We start from the raw sequence: 22,904 nt of genomic DNA, 5'->3' as shown, positions 1-22,904 counted from the left end.
TTAAAGAGCTTGTGGATGTTTTGAAAAAGCACTTTGATCCCAGACCAGCAATTATTGCCGAGAGATTCAAGTTTCACCTAAGAAAACAGCATGAGAGTGAGTCAGTTTCTCAGTTTCAGGCTGAGTTGAGAAAATTAGTGGAACATTGTGACTTTAAAGGTTATCTGGAAGAAGCGTTGAGTGATTGCTTGGTTTGTGGTCTAAGAAATGAATGAATTCAGCATAGATTGTTAGCGGAGCAAGAGTTGACACTGAAGAAAGCGTTCGAGATTGCACAAAGCATAGAAATGGCAGAGAAACAGACTGGAGACTTGAAAGCACATTCTAACAATGCCAAAGTTAAAATAGTAAAGTTAGGGTATACTCGCTTTCAAACATGTTACCGCTGCAATGGAATAGGGTATAATGCAGAAGCTTGTAAGTGGAAAACCGCTGATTGTCGCTACTGTGGAAAAAAAGGGCACATACAGCGTGCACATAGATCAAAGGCTCATCACAGTAAAGCAGTACCTCCAAGCAAAGGGCGTCACGAGGAGCACATAGACAAGGAGGTCATGCCTGACAAATCTGTTAGAATTCTTTTAGGAGGTAACAAGCAGGTTAGACAAAGTAGAGCCAATGGATGTTATCTACTTGGACTTCCAGAAGGCCTTTGACAAGGTGCCGCACAGGAGGCTTCTCAGTAAGATAAGAGCCCATGCTGTTAGAGGCAAGGTACTAGCATGGATAGAAGATTGGCTGTCTGGCAGGAGGCAGAGTGGGGATAAGGGGGTCCTTCTCAGGATGGCAGCTGGTGACTAGTGGAGTTCCGCAGGGGTCACTGTTGGGACCACAACTTTTCACTTTATACATTAATGATCTAGATGAAGGAACTGAGGGCATTGTGGCTAAGTTTGCAGATGATACAAAGATTGGTGGAGGGACAGGTAGTATTGAGGAGGCGGGGAGGCTGCAGAAGGATTTAGACAGGTTAGGAGAATGGGCAAAGAAGTGGCAGATGGGATGCAACGTGGGGAAGTGTGATGTCATGCACTTTGGTAGGAAGAATAGAGGCATGGACTATTTTCTAAATGGGGAGAGAATTCAGAAATCTGGAGTGCAAAGGGACTTGGGAGTCCTAGTCCAGGATTCTCTTAAGGTTAACTTGCAGGTTGAGTCGGTAGTTAGGAAGGCAAATGCAATGTTGGCATTTATTTCGAGAGGACTAGAATATAAAAGCAGGGATGTGCTGCTGAGGCTTTATAAGGCTCTGGGCAGACCACATTTAGAATATTGTGAGCAATTTTGGGCCCCGTATCTCAGGAAGGATGTGCTGGCCCTAGAGAGGGTCCAGAGGAGGTTCACGAGAATGATCCCAGGAATGAAAGGCTTAACATATGAGGAACGTTTGAGGACTCTGGGTCTATAATCGATGGAGTTTAGAAGGATGAGAGGGGATCTGATTGAAACTTACAGAATACTGAAAGACCTGGATAGAGTGGACGTGGGTAAGATGTTTCCAATAGTAGGAGAGACTATGACCCGAGGGCACAGCCTCATAGTAAAGGGAAGACCTTTTAGAACAGAGATGAGGAGAAACTTCTTTAGCCAGAGAGTGGTGAATCTATGGAATTCATTGCCACAGAAGGCTGTGGAGGCCAGGTCATTGAGTGTATTTAAGACCGAGATAGATAGGTTCTTGATTGGTAAGGGGATCAAAGGTTACGGGGAGAAGGTGGGAGAATGGGGCTGAGAAACTTATCAGCCATGATTGAATGGCGGAGCAGACTTGATAGGCCGAATGGCCTAATTTCTGCTCCTATGTCTTATGGTGTTATGGAACAACCTTTGTCACCTCTTCTCAGGCAAGAAGCTGAAGAGCAGCAGCATGAGAAAGAGGAGGAAAAGTACGACAGAAAGGAACACGAAGAGAAAGGATGCTTCCAGTGTAGAGTCTCTTATTGCTCAGGCTCTATACGATCAAACAGTTCATGTACAAAACCAGTAACCTCAACTAATTCACCATTCACCAACAGTCCCAAACTCCTGATCTTCCTTTGTCACTGACCTTTACAACATCCCCTTTCTGACTAAACAAAAATAAAAGCCCATATGGAATGTGCATTCTGATCCAAATTTATAAATTAAATCATGACATAATGCATCTAAAAATAAGTTAATCAACCTTGTGCATTTGCTTTTTGCTTCTTCTGTGTGCCTTTTCCTGCTTTAGTGCTCCGACAAGGTACTTGCCCTAGTGGCTACAACACGGATGGTGACAGGCTGCTAAACTTCAATTGAGGAGATGCAGATGGCCTTGGAGGTTGACCTCAAACAGCTCTGGTTCTAGAGGGCCCTGGCTTTGGACTACACCTTCTTGGTGAGGACTGCAGCATGCTGGGTTGGCTGGCTGACTGACAAGCATCTGGAAAGGTCTCTGGTAGAGTGGCAAGGATGGGCAAACAACTGCTATCGTCTGAGAGGGGACAGGAGCTTTGTAGTCCATGAAGCTACTCTCCTGGGGTGTCATTTCAGCAATCCTTGCAATCTTCTGAAGAGCAGGTTGATGGATTGCTGCAATACCCTGCAAGCCTCTTTGAACTTTGGTATTCGGAGCAATAATGGCAGCAATCTGAGCCAGCATGGTAGCAGCCTGAACTTCCAATTCAACATTCAAATGTTGAGTGGTTGCTGCTTGTGCTGCTGTGGAAACTGAGACATTGACCATTAGAAGCTGCATCAATCTGGGTTCCACAGGTATGCTGATGGAGTCGACCACTCCTTCCATGTTGGAAATGATGGGGTCCAAGCTCTACGCAAATTTCTGTGTCAGGTTGGTGCTGGACTGCTCCGTGCTCCTTGATGTTGAGTGCAGACTTTCCAAGTCACCTAGTATTTAGGTGTGTACACCTAAAAGCTCCTTCTGTAGCTTGGCTCATTTAAAGTTCTCATCTCAACCCTCTGCAGCAGGACTACTGTGCAAACTGGTACTGATACTATCTTTTAGCCAGGTCCCACACCCCACTTCCTGCCCAGATGTGCCCAGTCTCCCACCACGTACAGGTCGCTCCTCTATCCCAGACTCTAAAATATGCACAATACCAGTGTCTGAACTGGTTCCTGTAACCGTGAAAGTGAGTGACAGTGTCTATTCATCTTCTCTTTCTTCTTCCCCTTCCTCCTCTGACTGTTCAGGTGGCAATTATTGTGTATCTGAATTGGAAAATAGGATGGGGTTGTGCTGTGGTGAAGGGAGTATGAAGTGCATGTTTACATCCTCTTCAGCTTCTCACTCAGAAGAGATTGAGGGACAAGGTAGAAGTGAGATGAGAAGAGGATGATTAAGTATGCTGATACCCTTGTCATTAATCATTTCACTGCCACCAATGGCCACAACCTTAGCGATGTCATATACCATAGTGGCCAACAGTGTCTCCTCCATGGAGATTAAAATGTGCTGGCACTGGACTTCTCCAGCTCTTTCCTGCTGCCTGTTGTTACGTACCACCTTTTGCAAGAAAGAGGGAAACGCTTCATTGAATTTTGTGCTATATATTTGGTTGATGTGGCTGTCATGGTTAAATAATTACCAGTGTGTGCAGGCTGTGAGATGTGGGTGTGAGGCTTACAACAGTGCTGAGTGTGTCAGGGCAAGGGAATGGTGGGCTTGAGTCCTGATTAATAGAGATCGTTGGGAGGTGATTGATGGGGGTGTGGTGAATTAAACAGTGAATGAGGTTAATGGTTCAGTTGGTAGGATATGCCATGTGAAGATGAAATCTCACACCTTGACAACACATGTGAGGTCGTTAAACTTCTTCCTACATTGCATCTATGTTTAAGGAGTAAATTCTTGGCACGAAAGCTGTTTCTGTTGCTTCCCGATGCCTCCTTCGCTGGTGCCAGGAGGGCCTCCCGTCACCCTCTGGGTACAGAATATTTGCCCTCCATTCCAACTCTTCCACCAATGCTTTCAGGACATTATCAGAAAACCTTTGTGTGTGCTTTTTCTACCATGGTCAGCCATTTTTCAGTCTTTCACTGGATAGATTCACTTCTGAAACAACTCCAGTCCCTGTTCTAGCCACAAAGTAGTTCCCCTTTTAAGAGGTGTAGGCTGTCTAAGTATTGGTAGGCACTCGATATTGCTATGGTGTGCAGTCAATGAATTGTGTGAGAAGCACTAACTACATGCAGTATTCATTTAAAACAGCAAGCAGTACAAATTTGTGCTGCCTACATCGCAGTGAACTGGCACGGGTTAATTGTACACTGCGATCCCTATGCCCATTTTTGCAGGTTATACAGTTTAACTCCCATAATTTGTGAAAGAGAGGTAACAAAGTATTTATTGTTCCTTTTCTTTGTTAACAAGCTTGGAGGTTGCACCTTTTGTCAATTTGAGCCATTGTACACAGAACAACAGACTCCATTTTCACAGCCACAGAAAGTTGCTGTGCCTGGGGCTAGATATATGGAAGAAATTTTTGTCACCCTGTTTTATGCACAAGATTACATCATTAGCTGAGAAATGCAATACGATCAGTTAACATAGAGCATTTCATCGAAAAATAGTACCTGCTTTCTTAATGGGTTACAATACTTATTCTTAGTACAGCAGAGAAATATTTGACATTAGCTTGTAAAGTTTACTTGAACTAACTATAGAGAAAAAAAATTGAGTGTTTGTATATTGAAGGAATAAATATTAACAGATTCATTTAAATCAGTATCTATACAGATCACACTGTTAATCTAAAACCTCATTCTACAGTCTCCATATCAATCCCATGCTGTAATTGACTGTCAATGTTGCAAAACGTAATTGGGAAATTATGTATTGTTGCAACGTATTTATAAAGGTTAATAACCTGTCATTTCAAGAAAGCTTTACCCACCCAAAATCAACTGTGTGGTCTAGAGATGATGTAAACGTATAGCAAAATGTGATTGCAGTGGTTTGCATGCTAATGTGGTTTGCATTCCATGAATGTATCTCTGTTCAGTGCTACTAATAGAAGTCATATTTCCTCCTATTCTAAGAAGAGGATATGTCTTACAAACGCCACCTTTGTTGTCTAGCTTTAAAAGTGAACTATGTTAAACCAAGAGTAGCATTAGCAAAAACAGTTTGGTTATAGCACACATTGATTATTACTCCTTTGTTGACCCTCCATCACCATTGGTCATCAATGCCAAACTACATTAGCTGTACAGTGACACAGATAAGCAAGGACAGCAACACAAGCTATGGTTATGCCTCAGGAATTGCTTTCAGCATAAACACTATAGGTGCCCTCTGCTTTCATCGTTCTTTTTAACATAGGTACCTTGACACTGGAGTCTGGGTCAATTGTTAAAATGAAATGGGTTTATTTTGACCTTTGTTCTTTCCTATACAACTTCCTGTCCAAGTATCATAAGTGATAACGGTGACTTTGTTAATTTCGCACCAAAATGTCAACCCTTGGTACCTTATAAGAAGTCTTCCTGATTATACTAAAGGTACAAGGTGTTTCTCTATTGGCCTTAGGAAAGCAAAGTCCTCATCTCTGTGCTGTTCAGCAGAACTGGGAGAGAACCTCTGAATTCCATCCTGGGCTGTCCCAGGCTGGGCTGTGCCATCAGTATCTACAACCACTCACTCGTGCTCAGTGTTTCACCACATGCAGACCCCTCTGCCTCACTATCTTACCCATGCAGAGTGCCAATATCTGTACTAGTGCTTCCTCAGAGGGATTGTCTTCCTGTGATATTTTGCTCTGTTCCTCAAACTGATCCTTATGGACAGGGTATTGTGACTAATCAAATAATAAAAAAGAGTTTCAAAGTAATCAGATATAAGTTGGCTGTTCCTCCACCTTATCCACATGCTTACTAGGCTGATCATTAATTCTCCTTTAAGCTGACTGTTAATTTTCCTTTGATTTCATATTTGGCCTTGAAGGACCAAAATTCAAGCAATTGTGAATCTTAATACATCTATGATGATATTTGTTCGTTCCCAGATTGTTGAGCTATTCAACAAAGTAATTCAATAATTTCAGAAGAGCAGGGAGGTGTTCTAGCCAGCATCACCAAAATCCAGATTAAAGGTAGAAAAAAGAACTTGCATCTCTGCTCTAGAAAACATCCCAAAGTGCTTCACTGCCTACAAATTACTTTTTAAGTGTAGTCACTGTTGTTATGTAGGTAGTTGCAACAGCCAGCTCTCACACACACTGATATGACAAACAGTAACAGACCAAATCGAGGGTACAGAGGAGATATACGAGGATGTTGCCAGGAATGGTGAATTTTAGCTGTGAGGAAAGATTGGATAGACTGGGGTTGTTTTCTTTGGAACAGAGGAGGCTGAGGGGAGATTAAATTGAGATGTATAAAATAGTGGTTCCTATTTAGAGTGGCTAGGAAAGACCTACTGACCTAGCAGAGTGGTCAGTAACTGGAGGGCATAAATTTAAAGTAAGTGGTAGAATGACTAGACAGGGGTTAAAGAGAAATACTTTCACCCGGAGAGTGGGGGAAGGGCAGAGGGGGATGGTTGGGGGTCTAGAACTCACTCCCTTGAAAGGGTGGTAAAGAAAGAAACCCTCAAAACATTTTTAAAAAAATGCTAGTTAACCTATCGGGCTACAAAACAAGAGCTGGAAAGTGGTATGAGGCTGGATAGCTGTTTTTATCAGCTGGCTCTGACACGATGATCCAAATAGCAATGTCTTGTGTGATGAATATTGCAAACAACTACAGGAACCTGTAGTTTGAAATTCAGCCAATATATGAGATGCACTTGCTACATACCTGGCATCGCACTGGCACTGAAATTCATACACGACATTGCTAAGTTGTGTGGTAGGCAGAACATCTTTTTGGACTCACTATTAGTGGAAAATATCGCTTACGTTGCCAGGTGCGCTTTCAAAACACAAAACAAAATGTCTACTGTTAATGTGATTCTGCGATTGGGCCACACTTGCTGAACAATCCTGAGTGTGCTAATAGCTACACTAACAACCAATTTAAGATAAAAGCAAAATCTGAGAATACTGGAAATCTGAAACAAAAAACAGAGAATGCTGGAAAAACTCAACAGGTCTAGCAGCATCTATGGAGAGAGAAACAGGGTTGACATTTCAAGTCCGTATGACCCTTCTTCAGAGGGCCACACGGACTTGAAACAATAACTCTCTTTCTCTCCCCACAGATGCTGCCAAACCTGTTGAGTTTTTCCAGCATTCTCTGTTTTTGAACCAGTTTAAGATAATTGGTCGAGATCATAATGTGGCTCATTTATGTTTGTTAGAAGCGACATACATTCATACAAGGGACCAGTTCCCTGCAAATAAAAAGAATATGATCAAGACTTGAGCCTTTTTTTGAATTAGCCTGGAACTTGGGGAGCTTAGAGTTCCCTGTTGCTTTTTCCATGGCAACGCCTCAGCCAATCAGAGTCGACTTGCCAACCAAATCGAGGACTGCAGAATTGCAAACATTATGTCCTTGTTCAAAAAAGGTTGTAAGGATAAGCCCAGCAATTGCAAGCTAGTCAGTTTAACTTCAGTGGTGGGCAAGATTCTAGAAACAATTATCCAGGATAAAATTAGTCGTCAAATGAAAAAATATGGGTTGATAAGGAAGAGCCAGCATGGATTTCTAAAGGAGAAATCATGTTTAACTAACTTGCTGGAGTTTTTTGAAGAGGTACCAGAAAAGGTCAGTGAGGGCAATGTTGTTGATGTGGTGTACATGGACTTTCAAAAGTGATAAAGTGCCACACAACAGACTTGTGAGAAAAGTTATTGCTCAAGGAATAAAAGGGACAGTAGCAACGTGGATACAAAATTGGCTGAAAAATAGGAAGCAGAGAGTAATGGTCAATGGATATTTTTCGGGCTGGAGGAAGGTTTGTAGTGGAGTTCCTCAGGAGTCTGTATTCTTTTTCTGATATATGTTAATGATCTAGATCTTGGTAAGCAGGAAACAATTTCAAAGTTTGTGGATGATACGAAGCTTGGGAGTGTTGTAAACTGCGAGGAAGACAGCGTAGAACTTAAAAAGGACATAGGCAAGTTGGTGGAATGGCAGATGAAGTTCAATGCAGAGAAGTGTGAGGTGATGCATTTTGGTAGAAGAACATGGACAGACAATATAAAATAAGGGGTGAAATTTTGAAGGGGGTGCAGGAGCAGAAAGACCTGGGTGTATATGTGCATGGATCATTAAAGGTGGTAGGACAGGTGGAGAGAGTAGTTAATAAAGCATATAGTACCCTGGGCTTTATTAAAAGGGGCACAGAGTACAAGAGCAAGGAAGTTATGCTGAATTTATCTAAGGCACTCGTTAGATCTCAGCTGGAGTATTGTGTACAGTTCTGGGCGCCACATTATAGGAAGGATGAGAACACATTGGAGAGAGTGCAGAAGAGGTTTACAAGAATGGTTCCAGGGATGAGAAACTTCAGTTACGGAGATAGATTGGAGAAGTTGTCCCTGGAAAGAAGAAAGCTAAGAGGAGATTTGATAGCAATGCTCAAAATCATAAGGGGGTTGGACAGAGTGGATAGGGAGAAGTTGTTCCCGCTTGTAAAAGGATTAAAAACAAGAGGGCACAGATTTGAAGTGATTTGCAAAAGAAGCAAATGTAATGTGAGAAAAAGCTTTTTCACACAACTAGTAGTTCGGGTCTGGAATGAACTGTCTGGAAGTGTGGTGGAGGCAGCTTCAATGGAGGCATTCAAGAGGGCATTAGGTGATTATTTGAATAGAAACAATGTGCAAGGGTATGAGGAGAAAGCAGGGCAATGGCACTAAGTCCTAATGCTCATTTGGAGAGGCTGTGCAGAAACAATGGGCCGAATGGCTGCCTCCTGTGCCGTTAAAATCCTGTGATTCAATCGGCATCCTTTTTTCCTGTGGTATAAATTTTGTGATCATGTGAAATTTGGCATCTTGCCTTTGTCCTGATGATTGCAAGATGAAAAACTTCAGCAACATGTCTCTCTTTTCAGCAATATTCAAGTTCTGTACTACCAAGCAACCAATTATGTGTTAAAGTACTTCATCATTTCTCTTAGAAATGTTCCAAAGTGCTATATAAATTACTTGTTTCCTTTTTTCAATCCCTCTCACTGGCACTGACTTGAAAATTAGCAACTGAAACAGACTCTGACAGAATTCAAATGCTGCTTCCTGTTTCATTATACAACTAGCTGTCAATCTCCTGACATAAAATAAATTACCTTTGTTGCCATGGCTGCAGCTATCGGTGACAGTCACTTGTTCCATCATACAGCAGGGGAAGCTATGTTTCAAGCATGTAGAGGAACTCTAATGACATTTTTAAAGAACCTGAGCACCTTAATCAGGCATTTCTCAAGGAAACGTCCGCGACCCACTCATCTTCAACTGCTTTATTAATGACCTCCCCTTTGCCACAAGGTCAAGAGTTTATTGGCAAATCCAGGGATAGGCTCCATTTACAACTTCTCCGATATTGAAGCAACCCATGCAGCCTATTACAGTATCTGGATAACCTTCAAACTGGAGCTAACAGGTGGCGCGTAACCTTTATGCCATCTATCTGCCAGATAATGATCAGTTCAGACAAGTTTCTTGCACTAAAGCAATAACGTGCATTTATATAGCACCTTTCCCAACATTCCAAAGCACTTCACATTCAATAAAGAGCTTTTTGAAGTGGTGTCACTGTTGTAATGTAGGACAACACAGCAGCCAGTTTGTGCATAGCAAGACCTTGCATGCAAGAAACTCTTTTTCCCGGAAAGGATAGTATAAATCTGTAACTCCTCCCTCAAAAAGTTGTATATACTGGAGCAAATGACGTTGTCAAGACTGAAAACCAAAGGTAATTGAAGCAAAGATGACGATAAATGTGCCATGACATTAAACATAACGTAAAATCTACATGGGGGAAGACGTTGGTGCAATAGTAATTTCATTGAAAAATAATCCAGAGGCCTAGGTTAATGCTCTGAGGACAGAAGTTCAGACTCCACCATGGCAGCTGGTGGAATTTAAACTCAATAACATTTGGAATTGAAAGCTAGTCTCATTAATGGTGACCATGAAACTATCATTGATTGTTGTAAAAACCCATTTGGTTCACTAATGCCTTCTGGGAAGGAAAATCTGCCATCCTTACCTGGTCTGGTCTACATGTGACTCTAGACCCACAGCAACATGGTTGACTCTTAACTGCCCTCTGAAACTGTTTAGCAAGCCACTCAGTTCAAGGGCAGTTAGGGATGGGCAACAAATGCTGGCCTTGCCAGCAACGCCCACATCCCATGAAACAATAAATAAAAAAAACTTAAACCATCTGACATAAAATATGTCGTGACATAAAACATGTGATATAAGATATTGTGATATGAAATGTGTTGTAATGTAAAACATGACATAAAACGTGATGTTAAAAATGACACAATAAAATGTATTGCAGCATAAAATGTGCCGCCATTTAGATCATGACAGAGTTTAAAAATGACCTGATGTAACTCCTTTGGGCATAAAGGAAAATTGGCTGGCATCGCCCTCAAATTACTCCTGTAATTTTATGTAGCTTGCAACTGAATGACTGCAAAACATAAATGAACAGTGTAGCTTTAAAGCAGCCCATTCTGACATATAATCACCTTGTTGATTTTCAATGCTTATTTGAAATGGGCAAGCTTATTGCTGTAGTGGACTCGTTGGAGAAACTGGAAATTCACATGCTAGCTTAATATTTCTTAACTTAAGTGGAATCTTCTGTATGATGAAGCTGTTGTCCATTCTGGGTGAGAAATCATCCAGCAGTCAGACAACCAGATCAGCAATATCGCGTGGTGCACCAAATGGGTTCAAAACCGGTGAGTTTTGGAGCAAGCAATTTTCTGGCAGCTGTTTGTAATGCCAGTGACAACTCATTAAAAATTCATGTGTCCTCTCAGATGTGAAAAAATTATAACATTTCTATCTACCTCAATTATATATCAAACATTATAAAGCTTTCAGCCGTTCTCTGCAGTGAGAGATTCTGGTCATTCAACACTTTATTGGTCTACCAATGAGAATCAGCAAGAAGCAACTGAGAAGCTTCAATGAAAATCCTGCTTCCTTCAAATGAACATTTATAAGCCAAGGTTTTCTTGAGCTCAGGGAAGATAGTGGGTTTTGTATTCTGGAAGGATGAGATCAAATGGGTAAAAGAACCTTTATAATTCAGGTCTATGTTGTCTCAGAGCTTAACATTCAAACTGTTGGGTGCTGGCATGTTTGTTTGTAATTTATATTTATTTATATATTTTGATTTTTCACTGCTGGTGGATGCTTGTGATCCATCCTTGGCATGGATATTAAAGGTAAACTTTAGCTTAAAAGTCCATTCTTTTACTTCACAATTGTTGCACAGCATTGTCATCATAAGAAATGGACTTTCATGACCTTTACATAAATAGGTGTGTACATGTTTATAGATTCTCATAGGTTGCTTGTCCCTGAGGCCATCTGCTTCAGAGAGTGCATGCCTTGAACAGGAAGTCAGTAAATGAGAAAATCATTGAAGTGGTGGTAAACTACAGGAAGGCACATTCTTTCAAAAAGTAGCGGTTACTAAAATGATAAAGCGGAAAAAATATAACATAAACAACTGTGAACACTTGTGTTTTTGCCACCTGCTATTTTGTTGTTGATTGACTCAGAAATTGATAAAGGACCTTTCATAATGTTGAGTATCCTGACAAGTTAATACGAAGAAATACTTGGATAAAACAATAAGTCTATCAAGCTGTTTGTGCTGTAGACTTTCCAATATGATTATTTGACTAAATAATTTTCTAATTACCAACCAAACCCCTTGGGTGTTCATCTTGCACAGGAGGCCCTCTCTTTCATATTATTAATTTCTCTGGTATGTGAAATCACGAACAAGGATGAGTCTGACCATAAGATAATTTCCGTTTCTCTTGCTTAGCCGTTTGTTGCCTTTGTTTTTTGTGCATTGATTCTTCCAAAATCTAGCATGCCCAAAAGTCCTTGATGATTGATGTGAGATTGGGATTGTAAATCTTCTCCCTTGACCTTTACATGCATTGTTGTCACAGAAAAGCAAAAAAAAAAAATGCTTTGCAGTAAATCATGTTTTGGTTTGTTCAATACAGGTTGAGTTTGATGGTAATGAAGACTCTGTTTTTTTTGCTGATGGCCAACGTCGAATTGACTTTGTATTGGTTTACGAAGAAGAGCTCAAGAAACCGGGAGATAAAAAGAAGATGAGGGCAATTCTAAGCAGAAAGGTAAGATCTGTTAACACTTTGGAAATTTCTCCTTCACAATTCAGATGGGAGCTGATTCTTATTTTTTTCTACCCATTATGGATTGGGGGGCTGTGGGGAGCGTTGGGAAGTATTTGTGAATAAACACAAAGCATCCTTCTCACGATTTTTTTTTTGGCAGCTTATGAGTTTCTTCCCTTCTCCATGTCTGAATACAGTTTTAATGTTGTACCTGTGGTTTCCTCTTTTTTTGTGTCGCAGAATCCATCTAAGCTTCTGATGACTACATTATTCAGATTGCTACATTATTCAAAGCACAATCAATAATACAATGTTCACAAAATGAAATGACAATATAAAATAAGGGGTGAAATTTTGAAAGGGGTGCAGGAGCAGGAAGTCCTGGGTGTATATGTGCATAGATCATTGAAAGTGGCAGGACAGGTGGAGAGAGAAAACATAGAAAATAGGAGCAGGAGTAGGCCATTCGGCCCTTCGATCCTGCCCCGTAATTCATCATGATCATGACTGGTCATCCAACTCAATAGCCTGCTCCCGCTTTCTCCCCATATCCTTTGATCCCTTTCACCCCAAGAGCTATATCTAACTCCTTCTTGAAAACATACAATGTTTTGGCCTCAACTACTTTCTGTGGTAGCGAATTCCACAGGCTCACCACTCTCTGGGTGAAGAAATTTCTCCTAATCTCAGTCCTAAATGGTCTACCCCGTATCCTCAGACTGTGACCCCTGGTTCTGGACTCTCCCATCAGCGGGAACAGCCTTCCTGCGTCTACCCTGTCTAGTCCCATTAAAATTTTATAGGTTTCTATGAGATCCTCCCTCATTTTCCTGAACTCAGCGAATATAATCCTAATTTAGGACTCAGTCTCTCCTCATATGTCAGTCCCACCATCCCAGGAATCAGTCTGGTGAGCCTTTGCTGCACTCACTCTATAACAAGAACATCCTTCCTCAGATAAGGAGACCAGAACTGCGCGCACTATTCCAGGTGTGGTCTCACCAAGGCCCTGTATAATTGCAGCAAGACATCTCTGCTCCTGTACTCAAATCCCCTGGCTATGAAGGCCAACAAACCATTTGCCTTCTTTACCGCCTGCTGCACCTGCATGCTTACCTTCAGCGACTGGTGTACAAGGACACCCAGGTCTCGTTGCACATTCCCCTCTCTCAATTTATAATAATCTGCCTTCCTGTTTTTGCTACCAAAGTGGATAACCTCACATTTATCCACATTATACTGCATCTGCCATGCATTTGCCCACTCACTCAGCTTGTCCAAATCACACTGAAGCATCCTCCTGCCCAGCTTTGTGTCATCTGCATATTTGGAGATATTACATTTAGTTCCCTCATCTAAATAATAAATATATATTGTGAATAGCTGGGGTCCCAGCACCGATCCCTGCAGTACCCCACTAGTCACTGCCTGTCATTCGGAAAAAGACCTATTTATTCCTACTCTTTGTTTCCTGTCTGCCAACCAGTTTTCTATCTATCTCAATACACTACCCCCAATCCCATGTGCTTTAATTTTACACGCTAATCTCTTATGTGGGACTTGACGAAAGCCTTCTGAAAGTCCAAATAAACCACGTCCATTGGCTCCTCCATATCAACTCTACTAGTTACATTCTCGAAAAATTCCAGTAGATTTGTCAAGCATGATTTCCCTTTCATAAATCCATGCTGACTCTGTCCAATTTTACCACTGTTTTCCAAGTGCTCAGCTATTAAATCTTTTATAATGGACTCTAAAATTTTCCCCGACGTCATGCTGACTGATCTATAATTCCCTGCTTTCTCTCTACCTCCCTCTTTAAATAGTGGGGTTACATTAGCTACCCTCCAAAGCTGTTAATAAAGCATATAGTATTCTGGGCTTTGCTAATAGGGGTATTATGAAACAGCCAATGGTAAAAGTTAAGTTGTTCAAATCCCAGAGGGAAACTTGAAACAGTTGTCATAACCAATTTAGCAATTTGTATGTTTTGAGATGTAGGCTTTGAATTCAGTTATAATAAGACCACCGAGTCTCAAGAGGTTTTTATAAAACTAAATTAAACATTTATTAATTGAAAGATTATAAGCACATACATATGCTACAAATTACTACGATAATAACTTATAAAAAATCCCCTTTTTAAATTGACTCAGTTATACCTCCATTAAGGCAACAGTAAAACATACAGATTTAAACAGACCCCTGGCAAAGCACACTCTGAACAGCCACATTCAAAATGAGTTTCTTTCAGCTCTGGGTCCTTGCAGACAGCAGCTTGAGGCCTATAGGCTAGAGGCTTTAGATCTAAGAATCTCTTTCCTCTTTACAAACAGCCTTCTCTCCCTTTATATTTTCCCCTTTGAATGCAAATTTTCATTGTATCACTATGCATTTTGAACTTTACCTTATCTAATAATAAGACCCTTTCATAATACCCACTTTATTAGTAATCCTTGTTTCTGAGCTTCATCTGGTTAGGTGTAATATTTCACTCCCTCTCTTTGAATCCAAGCTACACTAGTTTGTTTATAGAAAAAATGCAAATTTCCCCCATGTTTACCTAATTAAAGTTTCAAACCTACTTCTCTTCTATACATCAAAACCTCTAGACCAGCTGGCTTTAATCCAATTAAGACACACACACACACACACACACACACGCGCACAGACACAGACACCACTAAACTCAATTTTAAAATAATTTCCAATAACATTATAGACATTTTTATATCTTCTTTATAGGGGCATAGAGTACTAGAGCAAGGAGCTTATGCGAATTTATATAGGACACTCATTGGACCGCAGCTGGAGTATTGTGTACGATTCTGAACACCGCATTTTAGGAAGGATGTGAGCACATTGGAGAGGGTGCAGAAGAGGTTTACAAGAATGGTTCCAGGGATGAGAAACTTCAGCTACGAATATAGATTCGAGAGGTTGGGGCTGTTCCCCTTGGAGAGGAGAAGGCTAAGAGGAGATTTGATAGAGATTTTCAAAATTTTTCACATGACGAGTGGTTCAGGTCTGGAATGCACTGCCTGGAAGTGAGGTGGAAGTAGGTTCAATCGAGACATTCAAGAGGGCATTAGATGATTATTTAAATAAAAACAACGTGCAGGGGTACGGGGAAAAGGCAGGGCGATGGCACTAGGTCATAATGCTCATTTGGAGAGCCGGTGCAGACATGATGGGCCGAATGGCTTCCTCCTGTGCTGTTAAAATTCTGTGATTTCAAGCTTTGTTAATTTTTCCAGAAAAGAGCAGGTGTATGACAGGTTTCTGCACGCGTTGAAGTATCGTCACCTTCTCAAAATCTTTGTCTCAACAGTCATTAGGATTTCACTGTTTCAACACCCAGATAGCTTGTGACAAGATAGAAATAACTTCTTGTTTGAACACATTGTTTGAACATGACTGAAAAAATAAAAACTTAATGACCGAGGGCAGCATGTGAAACTGGTTCATGACACTTAGTGCAAAATCCACAAAATAAAACCGATGTGCATTATTATTGAGCACATCAGACAGTCACAGCATACTTTAGGAAGGAGATGTTTGGAGATGGAGGTATTTGGATGAATCCATTAATGTTTTATACCAGGTAGTTTAATTTCTGCCATACATGGCAGGTTTCATATTCTGCTGACAGATAAGGATCATCAACTTCAAAATGATGAGGATTAAAATTAATTCAGTGGAAACGGAAGGTTAAGACTCAACAGTGTACCCCACAGGAGGATGATCTGGTGTTGGGTATAGGCCAACTCAACTCTGATATAAAATACATTCATATGAAGAAACTGAGTTTTGTTAAAGTGACAAACTTCAGTTGCATTGCTTCTATTAATCCTTGGGTAAATGAGAAGTACCACACTACAGTTCATTGCCTTTATGCATAGTATAGTATGAGGAGTGAGTGCTAGTTTTGTGTCACTCCAAAGTGCTTGGCTTTTAGCCTGGCTGCAGGGCAAAGCAATACAAAAGGTCCTCTTCCTGGAGGCTGCTTCAGATACGTGGGGTCCTACTTCAGTGCAATTTTGAGCCAAATCCTTAAAGTTGTTGTCTTCTGGACATCTCATAAATTGAGCTTATTAAATGCTGTTATAAAACCGACTCAATAGTGAGATTTGTCACAGCTGCAAAATTGGATTTGCAGACAAATAGTGTAAATTGTCTGTGAATCAATACTTTAGCTATTGAGCTCAGATCACTGTAAGCACAGACTTCATGAACAAAAGTGGTGGATCTGATGATTCATAAATATTTTAATTAGACAATTCTTGGTTTGATGTTCTCATTAAGTTGGGAAATATAAGATGCTGGAACATATAACCTGAGAAATTTGTCCTTTTAATTCTTGAACAATAATGGCCATGTTGTATGGGGATTGTGGCAGTGGGGGCTTTCCTCAAACCAGAGTTAATCAGTACTGACGATGCATTTTCAAGGGACAGGTTCTTATCATATTTTTGGCAAGCTTCCATCTGTAGTTCCCCTGTGCTTCAGAGCTTACTGCTAGGGATGGGTGAGAGGGAAAATGCTTATGCTGCAGGAATTGGATGACTGTACCACATGGAGAAGAGAAGCAATCACCCATGATAGTGCTATGGCAGATTTTTGCATATTTATCAGAGACCACCAACATCTCTTTCAATTACCTCAGCAATGCATGCTGTAGTCAATTAATTATTTTTTTTGATATGTTACCCATTTCCAGGCAATGCAGAATTATTTTTATGTACAGGCATACACAATAGCCATTGTTAGGGAGGCAAAAAACATGGAAAATGCAATGTATAACATTCCAATCACCATTATCATCTGGTAAGGTTAGTTAGTGATGCAATAAATAGAGGCAAGGCAGGGCACCTTAGTCTACTTAAATGTACATCCTGTATCATGTGAGAGCTCCAGGATGCTGCTTCTGTCCTGGATAAACGTGCAGGAAGTGTTGGCATCTGGAGGAGCCCATGTTATCGTCAGCCTGCAATTTAAGAGTACACAGGCAGAGAGGGATTGGGTTACTGCCGAACAAACATGGAGCCAGGCAGGCAATGCAGAAGTCCCTTGAGTGCATCTTGTCAGGAAGATGTAATGATTCTCATAATATTGTTGGAATTTACTGTAAAATAGTGGTATCTGTGTCTATATGTATCTGTGTGTGTGCGTTTTTGTATGTGTGAGAGACTTATTTGGATTAAAGGCAGTTGGTCTGAAGCCTTTGATGTGGTAGAAGATAAGCTAGGTTTGAAATGTTAAGTAGGTAAACATCGGTGTTAAGGGAACATTTGCATTCTTAAATAAACCAGACTAGATTGTTTTCAAAAGAGGGAGTGAAATGTGTCACCTAACCAGGTGTTCAGTAACAGTGTGTTTATTTTTCCCAAAGATTACTGGTAAAACTTAGTACCAAGAGAAATTTTTATTATCAGAAAGGTAAAGTCTAAAGATATAGTGAAACAATGGGAATTTACATCCAAAGGGGGAAAATATGTATAAAAGAGTGAAGGCTGTGTGTAAAGGTAGGCATTTTAGGATCTAACAAGTGTGAAACGCCTTCAGTATCTACGCCTAAAGCTGCTGTCTACAAAGTACTGAAGTTAAGGAAACTCACTTTGAATTGGATTGTTCAGGGTATCATGTTTCTTTGCCTGGGACTTTTAAAATCTGTGTCTTACTGTTGCCTTAATGAAAGTGTCAAATTAAATAGGGGATTTAGAAGTTATTAAAGTAGTAATTTGTAGACATATGTACGTGCTTAAAATTATTTCTCTTAAATAAATGCTTAATCTAGTTTTGTAAATTCTATAAGACTTGGTGGTCTTATTGCTACTGAATTTGAGCATGCATCTCGAAATTTATACAAATTGCAAAACAAGTTGTGACAGTTATTTCAAATTTCCCTCTGGGATTTGAACAACTCAGCATTTACCATCGGCTGTGCCATAACAATCTTGCTATCTAACCAGTATTCAGCTTAGAACACTGGTGATGGTGATGGTTCCTTTGTGGTGCACAGCCCAGAAACTGCTCTACAACCCTGTTGATCCAGCTAAATGGAGGAGTCATGAGGTAAGAAAAGCAATAGTAATGGGGTAATCAATAATTAGGCGGGGGGGTGGGGGGGGGTGGGGGGGGGTGCAGGCATTTTTGCAATTACAGACATGGGTGGTGCACTGCCTCCCTGGGGTGCCAGGGTCATGGATGTGACTGAGCAACTGCAGAACATTCTGAAGGGGAAGGGTGAACAGCCAGATTGTGACCAATACCAGTACTTATGATATAGGTAAAAAGAGGGATGAAGTCCTGCAGGAAGATTTTAAGAAGCTAGGAAAGAAATTGATTAGCAAGACATCAAAAGTATTATTTTTTAGATAACTCCTGGTGCCATATGCTAGTGAGTACAGAAATAGGAGGATTGTGCCGATGAGCGCATCACTGGAGAGGTGCTGAAGGAGGGAGGGTATTAGATCCCTGGGGGCCTGAGGACCAGTTCTGTGGGAGATGGACCTGTACAAGCTGAACTGTTTGCCCCTCCACAGGGCCAGGACCAGTATTCTCAAGGGGAAGCGGTGACGTAGTGGTAATGTCACTGGACTAGCAATCCAAATACCCAGGCTAATGCTGAGGGGACATCAGTTCAAATCCCACCGCAGCAGCTGGTGGGTTTTAAATTCAATTAATAAATCTGGAATTACAAGATAGCTTCAGTAATGGTGACCTTGAAACCATTGTCGACTGTTGTAAAAACAATCTGGTTCACTAATGTCCTTTAGGGAAGGAAATCTGCCATCCTTATCTGGCCTACCTACATACCTCAATGTATTTGACTCTTAACTGCCCTCTGAAATGGCCTAGCAAGCCAATCAGTTATAACAAACCACTACAAAGTCTAAAAGGAGTGAAACTGGACAGACCACCCAGCATCAACCTCAGCACCCAAAACGTCAATGGCCAACCCAGCCCAATCAACTCTGCATAGTCCTCCTTACTAACATCTGACGGCTTATGCCAAAATTGGGAAGGCTGTCCCACTGACTAGTCAAGCGACAGCCTGATATAGTCATATTCACCAAATCATACCTTACAAACAATATCCCAGACATCACTATCACTGGATATGTCCTGTCCTACCTGTAAGGCAGACCCACCAGAGGTAGCACAGCACAGTGGCATGCAATTGGGAAGGAGTTGCCCTGGAAGTCCTCAACATTGAGTCCAGATCGCCTGAAGTCTCATGACATCAAGTCAAACATGAGCAAGGAATCTCCTGTTGATTACCACACCACACCCCCACCCCCCACCTCAGCTGATGAATCAGTACTCCTCCATGTTGAACGCCAATTGGAAGAAGCACCGAGGGTGACAGTAGTATAGAATGTACCCTGGGGTGGGGAACTTCAATATCCCCAGGAGTGTCTGGTTAGCACCACTACTGACCAAGCTGGCAGATTCCTAAAGGACATAGCTGCTAGACAGGGTGTGCAGCAGGTGGTGAGGGAACTAACAGGAGGGAAAAACCTACTTTACCTTGTCCTCACTGATCTACCAGTCGCAAAAAATCTGTCCATGACAGTATTGGTAGGAGTGACTACTGCACAGTCCTTCTGGAGTTGAAATCTCATCTTCACACTTTCATCGTGTTATGTGACACTGCCTCCTTGGCTAAATGGATAGATTTCGAACAGATCTAGCACTCAAAATTGGGCTTCCATGAGGCGCTGTGAGCCATCAGCAGCAGAATTATATTCACCCGCAATCTGTAACCTCATACCCAGCATATCCCTGGGAATCAACCCTGGCACAATCAAGAGTGCAGGAAGGCATGCCAGGAGCAGCACTATGCATACCGAAAAACGAGATGTCAACCTGGTGAAGCTACAACATAGGACTACTCGCAAGCCAAGCAGCGGAAGCAGATAAGCTCTGTAGTCCTGCCATATCCAGTCATGAATGGTGGTAGACAATTAAACAACTAACCAGAGGAGGAGGCTCCACAAATATCTCCATCCTCAATGATGGAGGAGCCCAGCACATCAGTGCAAAAGACAAGGCTGAAGCATTTGCAACGATCTTCAGCTAGAAGTGCCGAATGGATGATCCACCTTGGCCTCCTCCTGAGGTCAGCAGCATCACCGATGTCAGCCTTCAGCCAATTCAATTTACTCCACATGAAATGAAGAAATGGCTGAAGGCACTGAATACTGCATAGGAAATAGGAGTAGGCCATTTGGCCTGTTGAGCTTGCTCCACCATTCAAACAGATCATGGCTGATCATCTATCTCTATGTCATTTTTCCCTATTATCCCCATATCCCTTGATATCATTAGTTTGCTCAATGATTGAGCTTTCAGAACCCTTTGGGCAGAGAATTCCAAAGGCTATGAGCCCTGAAAACATTCCGGCAATAAAACCGAAGACTTGTGCTCCAGAACTTGCCATGCCACTAGCCAAGCTGTTCCAGTACAGCTACAACAATAGCATCTACCTGACGGTGTGGAAAATTGCCCAGGTATGTCCTGTCCACAAAAAGCAGGACAAATCCAACCCGACCAATTACTGCCCCCTCAGTCTACTCTCGATCACCAGCAAGGTTATGGAAGGGGTCATGGATAGTTCTGTCAAAGGGCACTTATTCAGCAATAGCCTGCTCACTGATGTTCAGTTTGGGTTCAGCCAGGGTCACTCATTTCCTGACCTCATTACAACCTTGGTCCAAATCTGGACAAAAGAGGTGAATCAAGGTGACGAGAGAGTCACTGCCCTTGACATCAAGGCAGCATTTGACAGTATGGCATCAAAGAGCCCTAGCAAAATTGAAGTCAATAGGAATCGACCGGAAACTGAGCTGGACTAGCCATATAAATACTATGGCTACGAGAGCAGGTTAAAATCTGGGAACTCTATGGCAAGTAACTCTCCTCCTGACTCCCAAAGCCTGCCCACTATCTACAAGGCACAAATTAGGAGTGAGATGGAATACTCTTCACTTGCCTGGATTAATGCAGCTCCATGAACACTCAAGAAGCTTGAAACCATCAGGACAAAGCAGCCCAATTGATTGGCACTCCATCCACCACCTTAAACATTTGCTCCATCTACCACTGATGCACATTGTCAGCAATGTGTACCATCTACAAGGTGCACTGCAGCAACTCACCAAGGCTCCTTTGACAGCACCTTCCAAATCCATTACTTCTATCATCTAGAAGGGCAAGGGCAGTAGATGAATGGGAACACCACCACCTGCAAGTTCCCCTCCAAGCCACACATCATCCTGACTTTTAACCATAATAAAAGCACAGTATGCACGGGGAATGGGTGGTGCTGGCTAATCAAAAATGTCGGTTGACGGAGAGTTCTATTTGCCAGTGGAATAAAACGCAATAGTTGTGGCATAAGCCAATATGCAAGTGCTCACAAAGTAAAGAACAGTATTCTTTTACTTCTAATCTTCAACAATACTGAAGTGTCTTGTCACTTCTTAACGTTTAAGAACACACACACGGCTATCTGCTTTGAACTCCAACAACTTCCTGTGTGAAAGACAGAAGGTTCCTTTATTCCTTATTCTCCACCAGAGGTCAGTACATCCGGGACTTAGCGCACACTACTGGCAGCTTTTATACAACAATTCTTTATAAGTAAAATGTCCTTTTACAAAAAAGCATAAACGTTAACCACAAACATCGCATCTCCTCCCCCTTTAGCCAGGAACAAATCGGTCAGGTGGTTTGCAGATTCGCTTTGGCCTAAAGAGGACTGTTGGCTTCGGAATCTCAGTTTGCTTAGAAAGGGAAGGTTCTGCTGTTCCACTTGTTTCTTGTTCCGATTCAGCAGTTGCAGCTACAGGTGCGTCAGTTGAATCAAGTCGGGTCTCACCAACTGGAGCAGATGTTTCCCAGAAATCTTCCACTGTGACTGGAGATCCCTGGAAATTTGGTTCCTCGGATTTGGCTTCTCTAATCTGCTCGGTGTCTCTCTTCCAGATTCCATAGGAAGATTCAGCATCATGGGTCAGTTGATGATTCTTCTCAGGAGCCACTTTGGTGTCCCACAGTAATTCCGGACCCAAACAGACTGACCCAGATTAAACTCACGAGCTGGTTTACTTGTGTCATGTGACCTTTTCTGATCAAGTTGCCTTGAACCAATCTTTCCTTTCAAATCCGGACACAGCAAATCCATTCCGGTACGCAGTCGTCTTCCAAACTTCAGCTCAGCAGAAGATACGCCTGTTGTTGAACATGGAGCGTTAAGATACATCATCAAAAAGTTACTCAGCTTCAATTTCCAATCTGTTTGCGTCCTCCCCTTCAATATGGCCATTTTGAATGTCCGGACAAAGCGCTCTGCTTCACCATTTGAGGATGGGTGGTAAGGCAAGATGAGAGTCTGCTTGATCCCATTGTTTTTAAGGAATGTTTGAAATTCACATGAACTGTGTACCATTGTCAGGCACAATCTGCTCCGGCAATCCAAAAGTAGTGAACACATTCCAGAGAGCATCAATGGTCTTTGCTGAAGTAGTCGACTTCGTGGCAATAACATGAGGCCACTTTGTGCAGGCATCCACCACAATCAGGAACGTATGTCCAAGAAGTGGTCCGGCAAAATCCACATGAA

At 41.7% G+C, this 22,904-nt stretch overlaps 1 protein-coding gene across 2 annotated transcripts in view; it reads left to right on the top strand.

Moving 5' to 3' along the window:
- ano6 (anoctamin 6) overlaps nucleotides 1–22,904 on the top strand; it is a 162,895-nt gene that overhangs the window by 63,540 nt on the left and 76,451 nt on the right. For both annotated transcript variants that reach the window (XM_078567863.1, XM_078567862.1), the window contains one exon: nucleotides 12,140–12,274. In XM_078567863.1, the coding sequence (XP_078423989.1) occupies nucleotides 12,140–12,274 (135 nt within the window). The remainder of the gene's footprint in view (nucleotides 1–12,139; nucleotides 12,275–22,904) is intronic.

The sequence above is a fragment of the Cetorhinus maximus genome, chromosome 22 (assembly GCF_964194155.1).
Source record: "Cetorhinus maximus chromosome 22, sCetMax3.hap1.1, whole genome shotgun sequence".
In the NCBI taxonomy this organism is placed as follows: Eukaryota; Metazoa; Chordata; class Chondrichthyes; order Lamniformes; family Cetorhinidae; genus Cetorhinus; species Cetorhinus maximus.
Note: the sequence above shows the minus strand (reverse complement) of the source record. Positions and strands in the feature narration are given on the sequence as shown.